Source organism: Ambystoma mexicanum, chromosome 6q, assembly GCF_040938575.1.
Source record: "Ambystoma mexicanum isolate Mex_15411 chromosome 6q, UKY_AmexF1_1, whole genome shotgun sequence".
NCBI classification, from domain to species: domain Eukaryota; kingdom Metazoa; phylum Chordata; class Amphibia; order Caudata; family Ambystomatidae; genus Ambystoma; species Ambystoma mexicanum.
This window is the reverse complement of record NC_090937.1, coordinates 182,925,700-182,949,667: the sequence shown is the minus strand read 5'-3', so window position 1 is coordinate 182,949,667 and position 23,968 is coordinate 182,925,700. Positions and strand designations below refer to the sequence as shown.

General features: G+C 47.7%; 1 protein-coding gene across 3 annotated transcripts in view; it reads left to right on the top strand.

Moving 5' to 3' along the window:
* APTX (aprataxin) overlaps nucleotides 1-23,716 on the top strand; it is a 620,836-nt gene extending 597,120 nt beyond the window's left edge. For all 3 annotated transcript variants that reach the window (XM_069630613.1, XM_069630612.1, XM_069630614.1), the window contains exon 8: nucleotides 16,579-23,716. In XM_069630613.1, the coding sequence (XP_069486714.1) occupies nucleotides 16,579-16,727 (149 nt within the window). In that variant the 3' untranslated portion in view covers nucleotides 16,728-23,716. The remainder of the gene's footprint in view (nucleotides 1-16,578) is intronic.
* The last annotated feature ends 252 nt before the right edge of the window (nucleotides 23,717-23,968 follow it).

Sequence of the window (23,968 nt, the reverse complement as noted above, 5' to 3'; positions counted from 1 at the left end):
CCAACTGGGCTTCTCCATCAACGAAAAGAAGTCCAGCTTAGAACCCAGCCAAACCAAACAATTTTTAGGGGCTCTAATTCAAACAAAGGACGGCCTCGTCTTCCCCTCCAACGAGAGGGTCCAAAACATGCTGTTTCAGATCCCCCATTATGTAACAGGTCGGGAGGTGACGGTACGCAAAGCTATGCGCTTGCTAGGGATGATGGCGTCATGTATTTATTTGGTACCTCACGCGCGTCTGCGCATGCGCCCAATGCAGGAGTGGCTCAACAGCCAGTGGTGTCAGGCCAGCGGACAATGGGACGATCTAGTGGTGGTCTCGCAGGCCTTAGTTCTTTCGATGAGTGGTGGACAAAAGAAAACCTGCTAATAGGGAAGACTTTTGCCACACCCGCGGTAGAAGCCACTCTAACCACAGACGCATCCCTCACAGGATGGGGGGCTCACCTATCCCATCAGACTGCTCACGGAGCGTGGACTCCGAGCTTAGCATCCAAACATATAAACCTGCTGGAACTTCTAGCAGTGTTCAAGGCACTGAAAGCCTTTCAGAAACACCTGCAAGGAAAGACAGTGATGGTCCTCACAGACAGCACCACAGCCATGTACTACCTCAACAAGCAAGGGGGCACTCACTCTCCAGGACTGTCCAAACTGTCCCAGAATATATGGAAGTGGGCTCTCAGACACAACATGTTTCTACTATCACAACATGTACCAGGGGAACTCAATCTGCTAGCAGACAAGCTCAGCAGAGACTTCCCACTGCCCGAAGAGTATGAATGGCAATTGCACGTAAACATCGTCTTAGACGTCTTCACGCAATGGGGATTTCCGGAAATAGACCTGTTCGCAACTATGGAAAACTCACAATGCCAAAGTTACGCCTCCAGGTACCCCCAGAACCAGTCCAAGGGGAACGGTCTGTCGATTCAATGGTCAGGGAAATTTGTTTACGCCTTTCCCCCGACTCCCCTTCTCAACAAAGTGGTGCACAAGATGCACCAGGAGCAGGTTACCATGATACTAGTGGCCCCAATGTGGGCCCGGCAACCTTGGTTCGCTCACTTGATGGAGATGTCTCTATCTCCCCCAGTAAAACTCACCTGCCCGTACAACATGCTGTCTCAGGACAAGGGCAGGACTCTGCATCCATGCCCCCAGACCATGAACTTAGCAACCTGGCTCCTGAGATCGTAGAATTTGGCCATTTACAACTCCCTCAGAGATGTATGGACATCCTCAGGAAAGCCAGAAAACCGAATACTCGCCACTGCTATGCTAGCAAATGGAAAAGATTTGTCATCTGGTGTAGAAATAAGAGCATCAACCCAATTGACTGCTCTCCTACTGACATTGTCCTATACTTGACCCATTTACTGGATTCAGGTCTAGTGTTCAATTCTATTAAAGTCCACCTAGCGGCACTTTCTGCATACACCACTTCCCAACTTAAAGTGTCGTGGTGGAAGATACCAGTTATCAAAGCCTTCATGGAAGGGGTAAAAAGAATACACCCTCCAATAGCTAACCCAGCTCCCGGATGGGACTTAAATGTGGTACTTTCTAGACTCATGGGCTCCCCTTTCGAACCCATGCACAAAGCAACTCTCAAGGACCTCACTCTTAAGACTGCTTTCCTAATAGCTATCACCTCCATTAGGAGAGTAAGTGAACTACAGGCTCTTTCTGTACTAGACCCCTTCGTAACAGTTCACAAAGATAAAGTGGTTCTACGCACACACCCAAGGTTTGCACCAAAATTCATATCAAAATTTCATGTAAACCAGTCTATAGAACTACCAACGTTCTTTCAAAACCCTTCCAGCTTGGGAGAAAAAAGTCTGCATACACTAGATGTACGCAGAGCAGTCCACTGAGAAAGACTAATCAGTTCTTTGTCTCTGTGGCAGCAGGAAGAGAAGGAGATGCAGTTTCAAAGTCCACTATATCTAGATGGATTGTTCAATGCATCACTCTCTGTTACACTCTTGCTAAGAGAGAACTACCCTTCAAGCCAAGAGCACATTCCACTCGAGGCACTGGGGCTTCCATAGCATTCATTGCAAATGTTCCCCTTGAGTCCATCTGCAAAGCGGCTACCTGGAGTTCTGTGCACACCTTTACAAAACACTACTGTCTAGATACACACTCTAGATCTGACTCCCAGGTGGGACAAGCAGTATTAAGACATCTTTTCTCTACTGTTCCTTCTCATAACCCACCGCCAACTCCGGGTACTGCTCGCTAGTCTATGCACAGCATGTGATTCTAAGCAGATTAACAAACATCAGAAGACAATGCATTACTTACCGTAAAAGCATTTCTGATGGTTGTATCTGCTTAGATTCACATGCGCCCACCCTTCCTCCCCGCTCGGATGGAAGGAACATAGACATCCTTTTATATACTTCTCTCTTTTCTGTACTCACTCACGTCTAGAAGGCTCCCTCAGGGCAGAAAAATACAAACAGAGGGACCTCGACGCGTGAGGGATTGTGGGTACAACGCACGTCACTATAGGGATAGTGTTACAGACACGCCTTGTCGACGTCCCCTTTTCGACTACGAAAAACAAAATGCAATACTCCGCAGTGACCACTGGATGTCGGACCTATGCACAGCATGTGAATCTAAGCAGATACAACCATCAGAAATGCTTTTACGGTAAGTAATGCATTGTCATATATAGGTGACACCAACATTAATTTTTCCAATAAATATAATGCATGGTGGCATCAAACAAACCTCACTTCTAAAAAGGATGAGTTCATGCAAATTATTGAATAAAGGAAAGTTGGGAATGCATGCCACTTATTTGTCCATTATGCTCCTACAAGGAACAGATTATGACAATTTTCCCCAGGAGACAAACATGGTTCAATTATTTTACTCATTAATACCTTTGGCAGCTGGGAAAAGTATCTGAATATGACAGGGTTTTAACATTAGCAAAACAAAAGAGGTGATGGCTGGAAGGTTTGGAAATAATCTTAACGCCTGGTGTTGCTTTGGGCAACCCTCCAGACCATCGTTCTTCTCCTGCTAAGCCATTACAAAAGGGGAAGACCATATGCAAATCAGCCTTGGGCTCACCCCAAAATGGGCAGTTCAGTCCAAACTGCTCGGTCGCATGCCTTCTGCATGAGCCCACAAGCATCTCAAACATGTATTGGTTTATCAGTGACACTGCTATAACAAGTAAATACATTTACCGAAAAATAATTAGCATGGTGGCAACAAACACAAATCGTGCATGTATAAAATATAAAATGCAGCTGGAACCACAGCAGGCTCATTGGCCAACATTCTCACACTGTCTAGGAGTCTGTCCTGGATATATTGTACTGAGGTCTCATCTCCTCAGCACCTCCTTCTAGGCCTCCACACCATGGCCCAGAGCAACTGGCGAGCAACAATTTAGGGTGCTGTGAGCAACATGTTGCTCCCGAGCTACATGTTGGGGATCACTGCCTTATCATATCCTCTTTTCAAACTTTGCACTCACCTCTTTGCAACCTGATGCCTATAATGCATAATGCAACGAACAGTAAACTCCAAAATGATTGGCATTGCCAATGCGTGTTAGCTTTCTGTTGAAAATTATAGTCACTGCAATTTTTACGAATCCGTATGAATTCCCATTATGGGATATTTTTAATTACATGTCTGTGATGTAGACTTATTGCAAATAAGGACGAATTTGTAGTAGTGGGTTTATGATGGGGTAAAATGCATCTTATCTACAGTATCTATTTTTAGATCTTGACACTCTGTTCCCATTTTACAGTTATTATCAGTAACTTGTGTGTGTTATTATTCAGACAAAGTATGAACTTAGTGTTTGAATTGCATATCAAAATAATGTAGTCTATATAGTGATTCGTTTCGAATATTTAGTAGATGCTAATGTTGTTGTTAATTAAGCAATATTACCCGAGCAGGGTGGGCTTTACCGAGCATGTTAATGTCCCAAGCCAGGTAGAAGCCTGAGCGAAGCAAGGGCTTTACTGTTAGCCTGGTACATTACCAGGCCCGGTAATGCCCTCCCTCCCTCTGCAAGGGTAATATTGCTAGTGGTATCCTGGCACATTTTATCGGGATACTAATAGTGGTTCTCTTTTTGATATATCTGATCAGTGAGAAAACAAAATTCAGAATGCAAAAATGTCATTGTTTTGTTTATAAAAATATATTTCTATTTTTTATTCTTCGTTTTGTATTCTTTTCATGCAATTATATGCAGGGGGAGACCCCCCATACTCCCCTTATGTAATATATTACCCTAACCAACCCCCATATATAATTTCAGCGATAGCCCTACAGAAACGTTCAGCATTTTTGCATACGCAATTGTAAATGTGTGATACCTTTCTATTTTTTAAAAAAAGTTGAGAATGGATGCACATGCCGTTTTTCAACTTAAAAAAAAAAGCCACCATGTATCTTGGGATAAGGGACTACAGCTAGTCCCTTCTCCCTTTGCATGGCGAAAAGTCACACGTCTGCATGCACAGGGAACACTACTGTTACCAGTGCCGGCGAGGGACGTGGAAGCTGAACTTAAGTGGGGCAGGGATGGGAGGGGGTGAAATATATGGAAAAGAGGGTGATGGCGGGGGTAGAGGGATGGGGATACGGGGAAACACCTTATTATCCGGCAGGGGAAGATGGCGGCCTCCCGCTCTGAGGAGGCTTTGAGCTGGGTCTTTACTGTGTGGTGAAGCCCCCCATTCTGAGTCTCCTCATTGGCAGGGAGGCCAAGACCACACCCCTGCGGTGTACTAATCATAGATATGTTGGTGTTCCAATTGTCCCCTAAACAGATTTACCATGCCATGATGAAATGTTTTTCTCATGGCCGTTCCCCTCATTTGAATATACATTTGGGGTGGGGAGCGGCAGGTGAGGAAGGGGCAGGTGGGGGAGGGGGTGAAGGATTATTATTATTATTATTTGATTGTCCTAGCTTGCTCCCATCTGTAGATTTAGGTTTAGATAGGTATTTTTCAACCCCTTTCGAAAGTTCAATAAATACCTGTGGTCACTTGCGTCTATCTTACTTCGATACCATGCCTTCCTTACAAAGCAAGAAGCAGATTTTAGCTTAAAGCTCTACTGCTTTATATTACCTAGGATTCCCTGCCTGACAACGGGGAATATTCATAGAATGTGAATCCATGTAAAAGCCATCCTGGAGAACAAGTTACAGGAAAGTGACTTGTACCATCCCCTGAAACACAACCATTGCAGACTCGAAGTCCTTTTTCGGCAAACAAGGTTCCCTGGTTTAATGTATTCCCATGACTGGTCTTGAAAGGCTTTACCCACCCCAAAAGCCAGCCGTGGTAGCTTAAATATAGACTGATATGCTGGCGGTTCCAATGAAATCAATAGTAAAGCTGGAAAAACAAAAACGTTCCCGAACCCGCGCTTAGGCCCAAAAATGATTGAGAAGTATCTATACTGAGTGTGTCGGAAATGCTGGCTGTAGTGAGTGTGTCGGAAATGCTGGCTGTTTCACCATCAGTCAGAGTTAGAAGTCCATGTTGACAAATTCTTAATTGAGTATGTTGATCTATTCTTTTTGAGTGATCACACTAGTTTTGGTAGTTTGTGAGAGAAAACATGTTTTAATTAAAAGTTTCAGTAAATTTAAATAAATCAAAATATATTATGGCAAAATCTACAGCAGTATGTCAGACAAAACAGTATTTTGTGCCATTTCTATTGGCAAGATAGTATTTTTTTGTTGAAATTATTTCAGATATGGTTCCGTCTTAAAAAAGTTCAAGGGGGATCAGGCAGTCCGTGGGGCTCAGATCACTACCTTCCCTTCCCCAAATTCTCCCCTGCATGGAAACCTGCAATTCACTCCGGCTGCCACCCCCGCGCTGAGTTTCGATCCATGGTTCTCAGGGGGATGTAGGATGCTGCGAGACTTGCTCGTTGAAGGCGAGGTGAAAAGCTTCGAGCAGTGCAAGAAAGACTTTGGTGTGGGGGAGCAACAGCGATTCTCATACCTCCAGTTCAGGCACTGGATCTCCCACCCGTCTGTAAGACGCCCGGGTTCGCACCCTCTTACCCAATTTGAAAAGTATTTAGATAGCAACTCGGGGGATAGGGCAGTGGTTTTGTCTGTTTATAAGCTCATAAAACGGGAAGAGGCACTACATTCCAGGTCCTGCATGGGTAAATGGGAGACTGATCTAAGGGCTGGCGTAGGGGAGCAGGAATGGCTTAGGCTGTGGTCCCAAATCCCGAAACTCGCTAGGTCTATTCAAATCCGGGAGATGTGGCTGAAGCTGCTACTTAGATGGCACTGTACCCCGCTTAAGTTAAACAAGATGTACCCCACACACTCGGCGCTTTGCTGGAGGGAGTGCGGCGAAGTGGGATCCTGGGCTCACATTTGGTGGGAATGCCCGAAACTGGCTGCCTTTTGGTCTTTAGTTCGGCAGGCGATAACTCAGGTGCTGGGTCCTTTGCAAGATGGAGGTGTGGGGCGCGACGTAGTGGGCCTTAACGGAATGCTTGCCACCCTGTCCACCAAAGCTGACCGCAAACTATATGTAATAATGTCGTCAGCGGCAATGATCCTGGCCAGGAAGTGGAAGTCAAAGGACCCGCCGCAGGAACACGAGTGGGTGGCGAAACTGTGGGCAACGGTGGCGATGGAGTGGCGCACCTATGCGATTCAAGGCATTCACTTGAGGTTTTACTCGGATTGGGCCGCCCTGTTGTCCTTCTTAAAGACGGGACCCCTCCGGGCCTGGTGCCCCAGGGCGATGGAGCTGTTGGGCATAGTTAGCCCTCAAGATGAATCGGACCTTCAATGTTGAAGTGTGCTACCCATTTTCTTTCTCCTACTTGTTGAAATTGGCTGCTCAGAGAATCTGTAGAATCTGGGTGGGTGGGAGGAAAGACAGGGGGTGGGGTGGAGAAAAGGGGTTTTAGGAGGTTCTGTTTTTTTTTTTCTTCCTGTTAATGCTCTTTGTTGTATGAATCACAAATGGTTAATAAAAACTTATTGGAAAAAAAAAAGTTCAAGGGGTCTGAAACGCGTTTGATGTGGCAGTGACTTCACCAAGATATTTTGTTTCTTATCGACAGGTTTTGGAGAGGAATACAATTCCAAAATCTGTCATTGTTTATTAGTGATAAAGTAGTAATATTGCTAAGAAATCTCATTTGATACTCACAAAATTAGAGAAAATTCAGATTTTAATATTAATGAGCCCTTGTTTCTTCATGATTGTTTTGTACTTGGGATGGTGGATCAGTAATATCACCAAACAAAACTGTTAAATGGTATTTTGCAACTATCGTATTACTTTGAAATGAGTGAAATTGATATATTTGTAATCTTTCATACAAAACATTAAATCACCCTTCTGCTGTGCTTTTAGCAAACGGTTATAAGGATCTAGTGCCAACCTAGCCCCTACTTTCTTAGGATCAGTCAGAGGTATAGCACCTAGCTGCTGCTTTGCTCAGTTTTCCTTCACAGGTGTATAGTGCCCTTATTACTATTTGGAATCTAGTCCAGGAGGATGGTGCCTGGCTTCTTCCTTCTCCAAACAGGTACGGTCCAGCCCTTCCTAAAGGATGTAGTTTCCCAGGGGATACTATGCCCTGCTCCCACTTATTAAGAGTTATGCTGCCCTTATACCTCTAAAGAGATATTGTGCCCCTCCCGCTGATAAAAGTGATAGAATGTATTTCCCTCTGAGGAATAAATCCCCTTCTCTTACATGCAGTTCAGTCTCTTCAGTAGCCTCGGGTCTCTCAGCACTCCCAGACCACTCTCCTGTTTCCTGCTGGACTGCTATCTCAGGCCTTTGCTCTCCCAGTCGCTCTGCTCCTATACCTCCAGCTCCTCCTGCAATATTGTTCACATCTCCCAGAATGTCTGACCAGAGCCCCTTTTATAGCGCCCAGTCTGGTAGCATTTTATTTGCAGTTATAGGTTTATGACCAGTTACATCATTGTCTGAGGTTTGGTGGTTTTTGACTGAGGGAGAAAGTCCTAGGGGGGCAATTTGAATCTCCACCATGTGCTCCCATTGTTTGTTCGGTCTGCAACCCTAGTTGCTCCCTTCCTGCTTTGCTGTTTTGTTTCACAAGTTTCCTGCATCTGGATGTTGGTGTACTGGTGCTGTGAAGGCATCATGAAGTATGGCACAGACAACAGATTTTATTTTCTAAAATAAAGTGGTTTATTTCTTAAATGTCAGGATGGAGTAAGGCCTACCTTGTCCTATACTAAGATGGGATTTCCCTACCTAACGAAACTAAGGATAGTCTGTGTCATCAAGTTCAACTCAAAAGCCTGTCTGTGTCCAGAACCTATACTTGCCCTCACAACTAAAGATATACAATGTGTAGGGATGTCAGCAACCAAAGAAACAGTGTTCAAAATACAGTTTTGAGCTTCTTCCAGCTCCTGGCTTGCATTTCAGCTTCCCCTTCCCCAAGTTCAAAACAGTTCCAAAGCCCTCAGGGTTCCTTTCCTCAAGTTCAACATAGTTCCAAAGGCCTTAGGGTTTCTTTCCCCAAGAAGCCAGCTCTTCTAGCTTCAAAATCAATCAATTCAAATCTCTTAACCTTCCATAAGTATTCCAAATCAACTTTGTAACCTTTCAGACTTTTCAACAGTTCACATAACTAGCTCCTTTCTTTAACCACTTTGACATTTGTAAGGCACAACAGCTTCAGTATCTTGACTTTCCTTGGTTAACTCCAAGTAGGGGTTACTCAGTCTAGGCGCAGTTGTTGGACCACGCGGTCCACCCATTACAGTTCATGCAACCGATGACCCTTGGCGCTTTGTTGTGCTTCTTATTCGACTTCCTTGCCAACACAGGCTTCCTCTCTGAACCTGTGTAATTAGTCCACTTTCAGTTCATTATTTCTACTTGCAGTCTCTTGACTCTGCCACAATGTAACTTTCACACAGTTCACTTTGTGGTATTTATCCCTTGTCACCACCTTGCTTTCACACCATCCAATAGTGCTTATCATTTGCATTTCACTTACTTTACAAGCCCTTATTACTGGCTTTCATTTGGCTCATGTTTTCACATTGTCCATAAATGCTTATTACTGATTTCAGTGTTCATAAATGCACGTTACTTTCTTTTCACTTGTGCAGTATTTTTCATGTACTTTGCATATCTTTTCCTTAGTTCGGTATTCAAAAACTCATAAAGTACTTTGCAGTTTGAGCGGTATTCAATAATCTTCTATTTGGTCTCTAGACCCATTCATTAGAAGTGCTTGTTCGAGCAGCATCTTTCTCAACTCAAATCCAGCCCCTGGAACGCCCCAGCAGGAGTGTTCCCTCTCTGTCACTCACCGGTCTGCGGCCGCTCCCCCGAGTGCCTTCGGTTTCTTCTCCAGATTTCTCTCGCTTCCCCTCCACTTGTCTGGTGCCTCCGAGAGCAGCGCTCGCCTCTTCCGAAAACCTGCTGATGTGGTCTGCGACGTCCTGGAGGTTTGTGTGTCCCACAGCTCTGTCTGTGGACACACAACTAAGGGATCTGCAGTGATCTCCCCCTCTCGTGGCCCATTCTGGCCTCAGCTTCCTTCTTGCTCTTCTGCACCACTCAGCGTCCTTTTCAACCGACCACTTTCCAGCATGCTCTACGTCGGATTGCTGCATCCTCGTTCCCAAACGGGTTTCCTCTTGTGACTGATAATCTACAACGGCATTGCTGAGGGTAGGGTGCATTTTGACAAGGCGAAAGGGGGATACCATGCCTCGCCTGTAGACATCCTCTCCCTACTCCCAAAGCTGCCCGCACCCAGGTGATCCTCCCTTGCATAGCCACCACCAGGGTCAGGATCACACCGTGATGACCTTCTCCTGGCCACTTGAGAAGAGGATCCAAGGGGAGTAAATGGGAGGATGTCCTCAGTTTCCTCACAGTGCCTCTTGTTTGCTCTTTTCCCAGTGAATTTAGAGTTGGGTTCCCTTAGTGCTTTAGATGTCTGTGTAAGTGTTCATGTATGTAAGGCCTGCTACTGAACGAGCGGTTTTCCTTCTGAATAAGGATGACATACTGTTATTGCGTGAGGGGTTTGCAGGGATAGGGGTCTCCCTGTCGATAACTGCGCTCTTGAGTTGAAAATAAAATAAAGGTTCTAAAAAAAAAGAAACGTAGTGTATCTGGGAGGAAGCACTATACAAAAACATTGTATAATGGTTCTCCAGCATGGGGTCTGGAATGGATTCACATGCTCATGAATATTCCCCGTCGTCAGGCTGGGAATCCGCGGTAAAGAAAAAATCAGTATTAGTTTCGTTTCTGATCTGTCTTTCTTAGTAGTAATCAAAAACTGGTCTCTGGGTCATACTGCCCCCAGCCAATGACTGCCCTCTCCCTAAGCCCCGCCCCTGGCAGCCATCCTCAGATTTTTACCGCACGTTCAAGTGTTGGGAGTCCTAGTGCAATAGCTCTCGAGCTTTTACTGCGTTTTGCGTTTTTTTCAAGGAGTTTTATCTCATTTATTCGGTCAATCGAGCCTCAAGCTCCACCATTTTTATTTCCGATCAACGGGGACCCGTTTCGGAATTTTCTACGCCCCTCAAGGGCAAAGTTTTCGTCGAGTTACACTTCTTGGAAGATTCCGGAAGGTCTCAGTCCTACCTCGTGGACATGGCCCAGGGCAAGGGAAGCTTGACACCCGGATCCAAGCTGTTCAGGAACTGCCCTGGATGCGGATTACAGAATGTTTTCAAGGAGGACGAGCATTTGAGATGCCGCTACTGCCTTCACGAAGACAAGACACACGTGGAAAAGGACTGTGCCTTTTGCAAGAACCTGTCGGAACGGACTATAAGGGATCGTCGGTCCCGCCTCGCCAGCTGGCTGGAGAAGGGCCCAGCAGGGAGAAGAAGAAGTCTGAGCGGTCTTCTAAGTCCTGTGAGGGCGCCCCAGCGACGGGGGCCCAACAGAAGGCAAAGCCTTGCGAGTCCATGTGCACCGGGAGTGCTGAAGGGTCAGGCTCCTCGGCTGCCAGGTAGGGTGTACTTTCACTGACGCCATCAACCACAAGCCAACGCTCTGGCTCGGGGAAGAGAAAATCCGAGAACACGGCTAAGTTTCTGGAGAGGCCCCGGTCGATCTCGAAGGGATCAGCTGAGGGGGAGCGAGGCGTTGACCCCTCGCCCAAGTTGAAGGCCTCAAGCGCACCAAAGGTGGTGAAGGCCTTGATTCACCCAGTGAAGGCCTCTATTGCGGGAGTCGCGACGGCCCTGACGAAGCCTGTGGAGGCTAACCCAGTGGAGGCGACCTCGGGGCTTAGTTTCCCTGCCGCCACGGAGGGAATCCTCTTTTCAGCCCATCGATAAGACCCCCATGAAGACCCCGGTGGAAGAAGAGAGGGGAGGCTGGTGGCGGTCACGGACACGGATACAACCTCTGAGGAGGAGCTGGTTGAAGTCGTGAAGGGCCTCCACAAGAGGTTCGAAGAAGTCTGGTCCCACGGGGGAACCCCGAGGAGGCGGACGAAGAGAGCGAGGGTGGCGCTGACGAGACTCCCGTGGAGGAGGAGCAATCATCGCGCCCGTTGCAGCGAGTGCCCGAGCCTCAGGACAACTCGGTGGCCATTTTGATGGCAATCCAAACCTTATGCACGGAGATAAGGACGAGATTGCCCCTCACCCCAACGGATGACCCAACAGAGCCGGCCTGTCCCGGGGGATGACACGGAAAGGGATACGGCCACGACGGGGACGGATGACGACGCTGGTGACGGGACGGGCCTTCCATCATGACTCCCGCAGGCCTCCCCGCCCGACGAAATTGGCTCCTTCCACGCCATGATTGCCAGGGCATCCAAGCTTTTTCAGCTCTGCCCTGAGGAACAGAAGGAAGGTTTCAGCGGCGCAAGGACAAGAGGAAGACGGTCCTCACGGTACCATTGATTGACGACATCTGGGAGGAGGGACTTGCTCTCCTGAAGAACCCGTCCACGACGCCTGCCAAGAGGGATCGGTACGAGAAGAAGTACCGGGTCCCCGATTCCGCCCCTTTGTGCCTTAGGGCACAGCCGATCCCAGATTCGGTCGTCTCAGCGGTGGCCAAGAAGAAGGCGGCGGGGGCGTCATCCTCAACTTTGACCTCCCCACCTGAGGGGGAGGGAAAGAAGTTGGACGCCATGGGACGACGAGTCATCTCAACTGCGGCGACGACAATTGAGGCGGCCAACTCCCTACCGATTGTGGCCCGCTATGACAGGGAGCTGTGGTACAAGATCGCTCCCCTGCTGGACTTCCTACCAGACGACAAGAGGTTGGAGGCCTTGGAGATCCTGCAGGAAGGTGATGAGGCGTCAGACCACGCCATAACGGTGGCCACGGATATCGCTGACACCAGATTCCGCCAGTTGGCCAACAGTGTTTGCCTTCGACGGCGGGGATGGCTCAAGGCAACTGATTTCCGCCAGGACGTGCAAACCAGAGTTTTGGACATGCCCTTCGACGGGAACAACCTGTTTGGTAAAACAGTGGATGAGTCACTTCAGGCCATCAAGACCAACACGGAGACGGCTCGGGCCTTGGGAGTGTTGTAGCAATGACGGCCGCCCTTTTGGAACGCCGGAGGCAGACAGGGTGCCTCCAAGGGATCCGGCGGCGGCTCCTCGATGTACCGTCAGGCGGCCTGCTCCTCATCGCAGCAGGCCCTCCGAGGGCGCGGCAAGTCAGGAGGATCTCGTCATCGCCAAGGTGGCAAGGCCGCCTCCAAGCAGGACTGAACCGGCCGTAGCGTCGGGCCCCCACCTGAGCACCCCGGTGGGAGGCCGGGTGACGAAGTTCGTCAGCGTATGGGAGTCCATTTCCACCGACAGTTGGGTGCTGGATGCCCTGGCCCACGGGCGCACACTCAAATTTCTAAAGTGCCCCCACATTCCTCCCGTGGCCAGGAAGGAAAAATCACGTCCCTCAGCTGCTGTTGGAAGTAAGGGAGATGCTCAAGAGTGCCATGGAGCTCGTCCCCAAGAGGCTCTGGGGCTCCGGAGTATACTCAAGGTACTTTTACGTCAGAAAGAAGACAGGCGGTTGGCGTTCCATCCTGGACCTGCGGCGGTTAAACAAGTACATCAAGGCACAAAAGTTCAGGATGGTCACCCTCCAGCACGTGCTGGGACAGCTGGAGGAGGGCGACTTCCTATCGTCGCTGGACTTGGAGGATGCTTCCTTCCACTTCCCCATTCTAAAAGGACACCAAAAGTTTCTCAGGTTCGTAGTCCAGGGGCGGCACTACCAATTCAAGGCCCGGCTGTTTGGGCTGAAGTTGGCGGTTGGTTTACCAAGTGCCTCACACCAGTGGCGGCGCGGCTGCGCGTGCGGGGGATCCACGTCTACCCTTACCTCGACGATTGGCTCATCCGTGCAAGGACAAGAGAACTCTCCTCACAGACCTGGGATTGTCCATCAACTACTCGAAATCCCACCTGGTCCCGTCGCAGGTCGCACTGTTTCTGGGAGCCAAACTCAATGCAGTGGCGCGATTGGCCTCGCCGTCGGACGAAAGGACGAAGGCCATCTTGGGCAAGATGCAGCACCTCCTAGCCACGGACGTGGCCAGGGTGCGATCCATCAAGTCCCTGCTCGGAATGATGTCCTCATGCATCTACCTGGTGCGCCTGTGCAGGCTACGGATGCGTCCTCTACAAGAGTTCCTCGATGCCCATTGGATACAAGCGTTGGGCAGCTTTGAAGACGGGATCCCGCTCAACGAGGCTTTCCGCCAAGCGATCCGATGGTGGGGCACCTGTGCGCATCTCGCGGCGGGCAAGGACTTTCAGACCCCGGTACATCAGGAGATGGTAACGACGGACATCTCCCTGGAGGGATGAGGAGCGCACATCGGAGATCTTCACACGAGAGGCCTTTGGCTCCCGGAGGAGAGGTCACTCCACATCAACATCCTAGAGCTCCGAGCAGTGTTCTGGGCCCTCAGGTCGTTTCTCCCATCCCTCAAGGTCAAGGTGGTGAGGATCTTCACCGACAACACCACCAAGATGTTCTACATCTGGAAGCAGGGAGGCAACAGATCCCCAGCCCTGTCCAAGGAGGCCCAGGATCTGTGGCACTGGGCCGTCACCCATGGGATGTTTCTGGTGCCCTTCCATCTAGCAGGAATAAAGAACGTCATCGCTGACTCACTCAGCAGGGAGCTGCACTCGTGCCACGAGTGGGAGCTGCGTCGGGATCAAGTGGATCGACTTTTCCAACGATGGGGCAAACCCGAGATCGGCCTGTTTGCGATGGCGACGAACTCCAAGTGCCAGAGGTTCGCCAGCAGGTTTCCCCAGCTGAGGAGCATGGGTGATGCTTTCTCGTTCCCCTGGGACGGCATGTTCCTGTATGCGTTCCCTCCGTTGCCGTTGCTGCTCCGACTCATCAACCAACTCCAGAGGTCCCGGTGCAGGATGATCCTCGTCGCACCGGCGTGGCCGAGACAGATCTGGTTCCCGGACCTTCTGGACTTGTCAGCGCCCCCCCCAGTCAGACTGTTGACGGACGCAGATCTTCTCTCCAGAGAAGGAGGCGCCATCCGCCTCCATGAACCGGAGTCGCTGAACTTGCAGGCCTGGCTTCTGCAGCACTAAAGTTTGAAGGGTATGATATCCCGGCGGACTGCAAGGAGGTACTTGCAAAGGCCAAGGCGTCCTCAACTCTGAAGTGCTACGCACACAAGTGGAAGAGGTTCTCTGTCTGGTGCCGTGCACAGAAGATTAACCCTGTGCGAATTACGGCCCCTCAAGTGCTGCCGTACCTGCTGTCGCTGGCCAAGGCGGGGCTAGCCCACGCTTCCATCAAGATCCATCTTGCAGCGATTTCCCGTTACACCAGAACTATGGGACGGTCATCCCTATGGTCTCATCGCCTGGTGAAGGAGTTTCTGAAGGGACACTTCTGATCGTTCCTGCCGGTGAAGGCTCCGGCTCCGGCTTGGGAGCTCAACGTGGTGCTGACCAGGCTCATGGGGCCGCCATTCGAGCCTCTGCATTCGACACCGTAGAAATTTCTGTCGTGGAAAACAGCGTTCCTTGTGGCCATCACCTCCGCACGACGAGTGGGAGAGATCCAGGCCCTATCCTGCAAGCCTCCATACTTGACTTTCTACGAGACGAGGGTGGTGCTGAGGACGCACCCCTCCTTCATGCCCAAGGTGCCGTCAGACTTCCACCTCAACAAGCTCTTGGTGTTGCCAGTTTCCTTCCTGTCTCCTTCCGCGCCAGCCGAAAAGACTTTGCACTCGCTGGATGTAGCTAGAGCGCTGAAGTTCTACGTGGACCGCACAAAGAGTTTTCGGAAGACATCACAGCTTTTTGTGAACTTTGGACCTGTGAATCAAGGGAAGGCCCTCCAGAAGGCTTCCATTTCCAGATGGCTCTCCGGCTGCATCATGCACTGTCATCAGTTGGCAAACCGACCGTTACCCGGCCGTCCGAGAGCCCATTCGACCAGAGCGATCGCTGCTACTACGGCGTTCTTGTCTGGTGTGCCCCTGCTGGATATCTGCAGGGCTGCTACATGGAGGTTGACACACACCTTGACGAAATTCTACTGCGTCGACCGTGATTCCAGGGAGGAGTCCAGAGTCAGCCAAGCAGTGCTGCGCAACCTGTTCGCCTTAAGGTGGGCCTGGTGAGGAGGTAAGAGTTGCTTAATGTTGAGTTTATGTAATGCTTAATGTTGAGCCTTGCTACCTCCCGTGGTTGTGCATGTGTACTGCTATGTATTCTTATAGTCATGAGCATGTGAATCCATGCCAGACCCATGCTGGAGAACAACAGGAACTTGTTCCTTATTGTTACTTTATTCAGTGCAACCAACATAAGTCCCCATGATCAGCTATCATGAGGACTACGGGCTGGCAATCGAGGGCATAGCAATTGGTAAGGCTTTGCCAAAGAGGTGTATTGCCATATCATATACAAGAATAACATTTATAATAGTAACTTTAGAACCTCCCTTTCTTAAGGGAGACCCTGCTTTCACAAAGACAGGAAATATATTGTCTGAGGCGTAATTCATTCAGGGTATTTTGGGATGAAAGACGGGCAGGGCATATTTTCTTCTGCCTGTCTCCAAAGTGGGCACTTACTCATACAATTCAGGACTAGAACAAGGACCTTTGACAAGATGATGGGAAACGTCCCAAGTGAAAAGCAGTACTGTACCAGATGAAGTACGTGAGAAAAAAAGCCATCTAAACCTCTAACTGCTTGCTTCTGTTCAGATGAAGGCTCCTGGGTAAGCATGTCACCAAACTTCATATCCCAGGCCCATTGTTTAGTGGTGGCTTCTTTGTGGGTAAAAGACCAAATTGCTTCGGATGGCAAAATAGTGTCTTATGCATGAGACCCACTGTTTTTGACTACATTGCATTAGATTAAATCAATCTTAACAGTGGGAGACAAGTTGGATATGCTTGTGGCAATGATGATTATAGTGACTTTCAAACAATATGGTCCACTACTTAGCATACCAGTAGCTTTCTTTGCATTTCATTCCATAAATCGTGTGACACTAATGTCTAGTCTGTTTTCTTCCTCCAGATGTGATAGAGATGATAAAGCAAAAAGGACACGTTGCAGTGAAGGAAGGCACATCTGAACTCCTGAAGGCTCCTCTCAGATGTCACATCTGCAGACAGCAGCAGTCCACCATTCCAGAACTAAAATCTCATCTGAAGAGTCATCAGTAACTGATGGTGCAGACCTGTTGAAACTCTATCCCAGAAGAAAGGGCGTTTTGAGGGTTATAGGCATTAGATCTGTCAAGTCACATTGTCAAGTCCCCAAACCAAGTTTCTTTGTGGCAAAGACCACATTATAAAAAACATAAACCAGAGATGCCACATAATTGTATTGCTCCTACATACATCCCCCATTCACGCATGCTCATTCGATGTTGTCCCAAAGCGCACACAATGAGAACATTTTGCACTGCAAAATAGGTACATTTGAATGGGGATGCAAGGGTTCATGCCCACCAATCCGTTTCTTTGCCATGGCAGTGCTGGATGCATGTATCGCATGGCAGTGAGTTTTCTCAGTTCTTTACATTTTGATTACGTTTTTCCTTTAATGAGGACCACAGCTCGCTCCTGGCCTTTATTCCATGCCTAAGATCTAGGGGGTTTAGAGTGCAAATCATGTGCACACTTTCTCGCTAGTCCAACCTCCACACACTCGGAGTATGTAAGCCCCACCCATCACTGGCAAATATGTGCATCCTGTGATACTTTCCTTTAGGCTCTGACTGTGTGGTTTTGGCAGTGGGCGAACCTCTCTCAAGCGCCTTCCCCTTCAGCATTGAAGGACTTCTCATGTTCTGTCCAACAACTCACTGCGCACTCTTCATAAAAGCAATCTATCTGGCAACTATTTATCATTTTGTGTGCTTGGCACATGAGCTTGGACTCTTCTCCATTGAAATGGTTATCAGTACTAAGAGGTGACTCATTTTGCAGTATTGAACAATATAAATGATCCAGGTCACGGATTCCTTATGTCCGGGGAGGTCTGTTGGGGCTCTCGGATGCTTACCATCCCATCAGTGAAGGAAACGTAGGGATTCCCTGCTCGGGACTAATATCTGTATTGTGAACACAGATCTTCCCAGATATTCTACCTGAGCGTAACCTCTCTGTGCCGTGCAATGCATCAAGGTCAGGAGGACAGGGGACAGGAGGGTGTCCTCTATGGGCCCTTTTGGATCTACCACAAGGAAATCTCCTGAGGCTCTCTTGTGCTTAGTAGCAGATAAGTCAGACGGTTTAACAAATCCAGATGCCAAAAGTGGATAGCGGATGCAACTATACCCCACAGGCATTCAATTATTCAGAGCACCAAACTAGTTTGGAAGATTGGCAACAAAGCTGAAGTACTGGTTTTCGGTTCCTGCGCGCAATAAGCCTTCCAGCACACATCCATGCCCCGTTTATGCCAAAATGTTTAAAAGAAAATGACCGAATGCGTGATTTGGCTGAATTTTGGCCATTTGAAAATAACGAATGGCCAAAAACTTCGACCAGATCACACATTTGGTGCTGGGGGCTGTGGGGGTGTCCCTCACACCCTTACTCACTATGTTGTGAGCGGGGGCGTCTCTCGCAGGCATCCCAGGGGAAAAAGGAGTGCTGCAGGGGTGTCCCCCGCACCTTTACTCACTATATTGTGAGCGGGAGTTGCGGGGGTGTCCCCCGCAGCCGTCCCGAAGAAAAAAAAGAAGGGACCCTGCAGCGCCAGTTCCCGATCACGGAAGTGAAAGGGAACAGGCGTTGCAGGGACACAAGGTAAGTAATGGGGTGTAGGTGGGGGTGGAGGTGGGGGTGGAAGTGGTTGGTTCGTGGGTGTGGGCAGTGGCCAAGCTGTAAATGTTCAGGGGACAAAGACCTAAGATTGTTTTGGAAAAATAATCTTCAGTCTTTTCTTCCTCAAACATTTGTATCGCAGGCTTTCAACCCCGATCCCCATGCCCAGATGCCAGTGACCCATTGTGTGGCCCCCCTGTGCCTCCCTTCCTTCTAGACATGTAGAGATGTTGCCAGATGTAATGTCCGCTCCTGCAGTGATATAGGGTTCCTGTTGGCCCCCAGTGATGGCCACTGATTTTCCTTCTCCCCAGGGTAGACTGTACTCTTGCAACATTGTCAGAGCTGATATCTTCAGACTATTTCCTCTTCTAGGCCTTGCCAAGAGTCAATACTGAGCTCATCTCGTCCTTTGGAGAAGATCTTGGACATATTTCAGAATTTAATGCACTCTTGGACCATGAAGTCTCACTTCAAAGACCTTGTTAGGGAGTTTCACTCTGAGGTCCGAAGCCATCTAATGAAGCACCAATCATTCCATCTTCAATGGCACTTCCACCTCCCCCCCCCTCATCCGCTTTCTAAGATGGCTCCTTTGCATCTACTGAATCCTCCAACGGCGCATAAAGGCAGCACAGCACAGGCACAGCTATGTCCTGAGGGCAATGGGGATCAGTATGTTGCAGATGACAAAGTGCCTACTTTCCCCTTCTGACATATGTGTCACGTTTCTGTGACTCCTCTTTAAACTACTCCGATACCAGGTCCCTCAGCGCCCCTCATAACCCTCCTCTGCCAGCCTCCTCTCACCCTCATGTTCTGGTGCCATGCCCTCCTTGCTCGCTCTCCTCCAAATCCCACGTCTAGCTCACCTTCCTTATTCTTTCCTTTGCCTAGTCCTGGAAATAGAAAGTGGATTTGGCTTGCAGCCCATGCTATGATTTTTCAATGGATTAACTTTTTCTTAGAAGGTCTCCTTATCCTGGGCATTTTCTTAATGGAAAACGTGTTTTAATACAAATGTGCTCATCTATGAAACATCTTATTTTGGTGATGTATCTTTATATTTGTGCTTTCATGGCTCTGAAATTGGCAATACAGCAGCATTTTCAGTGGTGGCTGTGGCCATTATGTGGACTAAGGGGCATTCAAACCCTTCAGATGGTCTGCTGAATATGGAGGAAAACAAGGTGGACGCTATAGGGAAAATAGTTTGAGTAGTCTTCCCTCCATCTTTGCCAAGCCAATACAGATACTATGTTGTTGTCTTACCACCAGAGCATCTGGAAGGAAATTGGTGTGGTTAACCAAGTTCTTTCTCAGGGCAAGTAAGCACAATTCATATGGTCAGGAGACAGGCGTGACTCAGCAACAAAGCTGAAGCATGATGCCCAGGAAAATGTGCTTTGCCTTCCCTTCAAGGGTGTGAATTTGTTCCATTCACGGATGAGAGGACTGTTCAGAAAGACGAGCACTGAGAGTCATTGGTCGTATTGACCAAGCAGCCAGGTAAAGCACATGACGATCCTTTACAGGCTTTAAACATTTTAGGGCATACAGAGCCCATCAGCTGGAACACTCCAACAACGCAAGCCTGCTATCAAGGGCTTTGTCTTTCAGCCTTCCTCGCAAGAGAAGGTAAAGCAATGACAGCTTACTTTTGGCTCACCTGACTACCGTGGGATGGAGGCTTTCTCTGAAGGCTTACAGTTCGACATCAATTCATGGGTGCTCTCAATAGTGAGCACTGACTACCACTCTCCCTCTCTCTCTGTCGCTCTCCCTCTGTCCCTCTTCTGTCTTACTGCCTACCTCTGTCTCCCCCTCTAATTCACTCAGGTACGGTTGTGGTGGGTTCAGAAACATCTATCAATCAATATTATAGTGGAAGCTTCCTCGTCCACAAGGTCACAGGGTTGTTTTACAAGGTCCTTCACAGTAGCAAAAATAACCAGGCTGGCCTAAACACTTACACCTTTCCTCCTTCAATGTTTTCCCACCAGTGGGCAAGTCCAAGATGATTACTCTTGCACAGCCCCAGTACTTCCGCTATTGGCTGTTACCCCTTTCTGTCTGAAGGGAGAACACATATAGATCCGAATATGGTGACATCACAGGCACCGTTTGAGGTTCTTGATAGGGGACATACAATACAATACAAGGTTCTTCCCTTTGATTTTAGGAAAGCAGAATGTTGCCAAAACTAGTGGCAGCAGTGGTCTCCCACTTCAGGAGGTAGGGAAAAATATGTATCTCTTCTTAGAAAAGCTGCACAAGCTCTTCTTTCCTTTTTTGAACTCTCGAGCAATGAAAACATGCAGACACCTTCTAAAGCCTCCACCTTCATTGGCTAGATAGAACTGGGACACCTTACTGGCCAGATTTTGCCCCACCGAGAAGATCATTCGAGACATTCAATCAGCCTCATTGAACTTCCTCTTGGAGTGAACTGCAGTCTTCTGCTTTCAGATGTTCTTGGGCTTCATGGCCTCTTACATAATGGTAGTACCATTGGCAAGATTTTGAATGAAGCGCCTGATTGTACACCTTGCGGCCAACTAAAATCAGTCCTGCACTTCTCAGCCCACATTCTGGTCCATGAAAACCTTTTGATGCTCATTAGATGGTGGAATCATCGAGCAGCCTCTTGCATGAAAATCACCTTCCCTCTTTTCCGGGCTTGGTTTGGGCATGACATGAATGGGGATGACCGTAAAAGGCCTGGTTGTGCACATTCTTTGTGAATTAAAGTTGTGTATTTCTAGCCCTTGAAAGCCCGTAAACAAGGGGGTTCAAAGACCACCCTCATTTATGCAGGTTAGCATTGGCATTTTGAGAATGGACTCTGGAATAGTGCATCCAATAACAATCCCTCCCATGTGGCTGGAGTGATCAGCTAAGGGACAAACTCGTTGAGCAGACTTAAAGCTGAAATACAAATACGTTGAATCTGCTGGGAAAAGTTCTCCCTTGGGGTTTCCCAAGGTCGATTTTTTGTGACTAGCCTGAAAACCACATGTCAGATTTGTGTCATGGGTGCGACAGGAACCTCTATCCCTTATCTTGAGACACATGCCTTGCCTCCTTTCTCCTTGATCCTCCAACTGGTGGCAAAATTCAAGAATTGAAGAGTGTGTAGACTGTTGTTGGGGGCTCACCTCTGACACATTAGATTCGGTTCTCTGACCTTATTCAGCTATTGTTCAGCCATCCGTGACTACTCCTAGAGAGGGCAGGCCTGCCTTACCATCAAGGAGGCATGATTCTACACCCCTCCCCACCATCAGTGAGCTTGGCAATACGGTTTCTGAACAGCTGACCCTAAGCCACCACGGCTTATCCACTGCCGATTTACAGATTGTGCATTCTCTCAAAGCCCTCAAGAAGATCACTGTATTGCAGCAGTGATTGCATTTCTGACTTTGGTACTGGAGAACCAGGTCAGTCCTCTAGGTTTTTAGATGGCATATCATTCATTACAGACCTGGGTACGTCTGGTATTCGGGTAGGTTTTTACAGGTCCTACCTGACTGCCAATGGGGCCTAAATGATGCAGAGATATTCTCTTTCAAACTCAAATGCATTATGACAACCTTCACCTTTTCCCCCCTTTCGCAGAACCTTATCCTTTTGACCAAATTGTGGTCTTTTAAGGGCTAGCTTAGAAACCCTTTAAGCCTGTGGCTTTGGTGGAACAAATATAAGTTTCCTGGAAGAATACTTTTAGTATAATTCACTTCAGCACGTAGATTCAGTGCGCTCCAGTCACTGTCATTAAAAGATCCCTTACTTGTCTTTCAAAGTGGTGCGTTGGACCCATACCCCAATTTATTGACAGTTGTATCTGATTCTCATATTAATCAGAATCTTTTTACTGGCTTTCTTTCCAAACTGGGCATCAGAATCAGAGAGGACTTCTGCACAACCTGTATACGCGCCGTGCTCTTAGGTTGAACCAAAGTTGTCCAGTTCTCATAATGTCCTCATCAAATATAGAGGTGGTTCTTTGGGCAAGCAGTCAGCAAATGCATCTATTGCATCGTGTTATTGCATTCAGGGCTATCGTCCCTAAAAGGCATCTGTGCTTAAGTAGTCATAGCTAAAGCAGCTTCTGCCAATTTTCGGAACCATGTTCCTCTAAACGTTATCTGAAGAGCAGCCTCATTGGCTTCTCCCTTTTCCTTCTGAAAGCATTACTTTCTTGAGTCAAGCTCAGATCATCCCGGCGGTGCTTGAATAGCTTTTTGGTTAGTCTGAGCTTGGACTCCCTCCCTAGTCCACTATTACTTGGCAATGTTTCATGAATATGGAGGAAAGGGGACGGGACAGATTAACATGAAAGTTGTGGCATACAACTTACCTTGGACAGGGTCCCAAAACCAGATGGCAAAATACATGTCAGTTTTGCGAACATACCTTTTGTTATTTTTGGCATATAATGTTGTTTATTTCATCCATTTGGCTGGTTTTGCCTCAGTTTGCCTTTTTTGTTATCTCTTCAGTCCTGGGACCCTATTGACGAATAGGCGGGGACTACTTTTGACATCACCAACCTTTTATTAATTACAGGTTAATTCTGTGTCCTTTTTAGGCAAATAATAAAATTGCAATTTAAAATCAAATCATTGGGAATTCGGAATAAATATAGATTTGTTTTGGGTACATTGTGCAGTTCTGTTTGTGTTTTCCCCCAAACCAGGTCAGTGTCATTATTCAAAGCAGTCTCCTGTAATTGACCTATGGGTGAACAATTAAAATATCAATGTGTTAATGGCTGAATAAGTTGTAGGAGATAGCTGCTATGTAAAGGCTCATGGCCCAGATGACGGGTTCCAATGGAACCCGCTAATTCAACATCTCACTTCCATTAGATTGACTTGCTTTAAGTTTAGAAGGTTGAGATATCTTTAAGGTTCCGGATCAATGGATTTGCACTGTAAAATGTTACTGATCTTGAAATGATTATGGTAATTTGGTAGAGGCCTTTTGCTGCTGCAGGGTGTAACGGGGGAAAGAGGGTGTTATGTTGTAAAACCTAATCAAAATAACACATGGCCAGGGCAGTAAGAATGTATGGGTCCCATGTTATTTCACCGAAAAAAAATTACTTTTTGGTAATTTACTTCAAAGCAATGACCTCAAAATTTTTTAATTTGGAGAGATCCCCAATGCCCTCTTTCCCCCTCACTACCACCCCTACCAAAACCCCTCCACAACCAATTTTGTGCACTTTAACCCACAACTACATATATGTATTTCAAAGTCTTTGAAAGAGCGGGATTCCGAATGTATGAATGCAAAGACAGAATTAAGAATGTGTAGTATTGTTTTTCACTCAAGTGCTAAAGATTTGGAAATAAACAGTTCAGCTATTGAAAGGGGACCCACTACTCTTTTCTTGTACTATAGTTGAATATTTGTAGTTTTAGAGGGAGTAATTTGTATCATGTGAAATACTTTTTGTGTTCACGGAAAGACTGCACCCGTTCTTTTGTCTATATTCTGGTTCTTGCACATGGAACCTCTTGTATTTAGTTGGCTGCTTTATTATTCAACCAGACGACTCATCCAGCACCAGAGCCGACAATGAGGCAGTGTAACCATATGAAGTTTGTGTGTAAGTGTACATG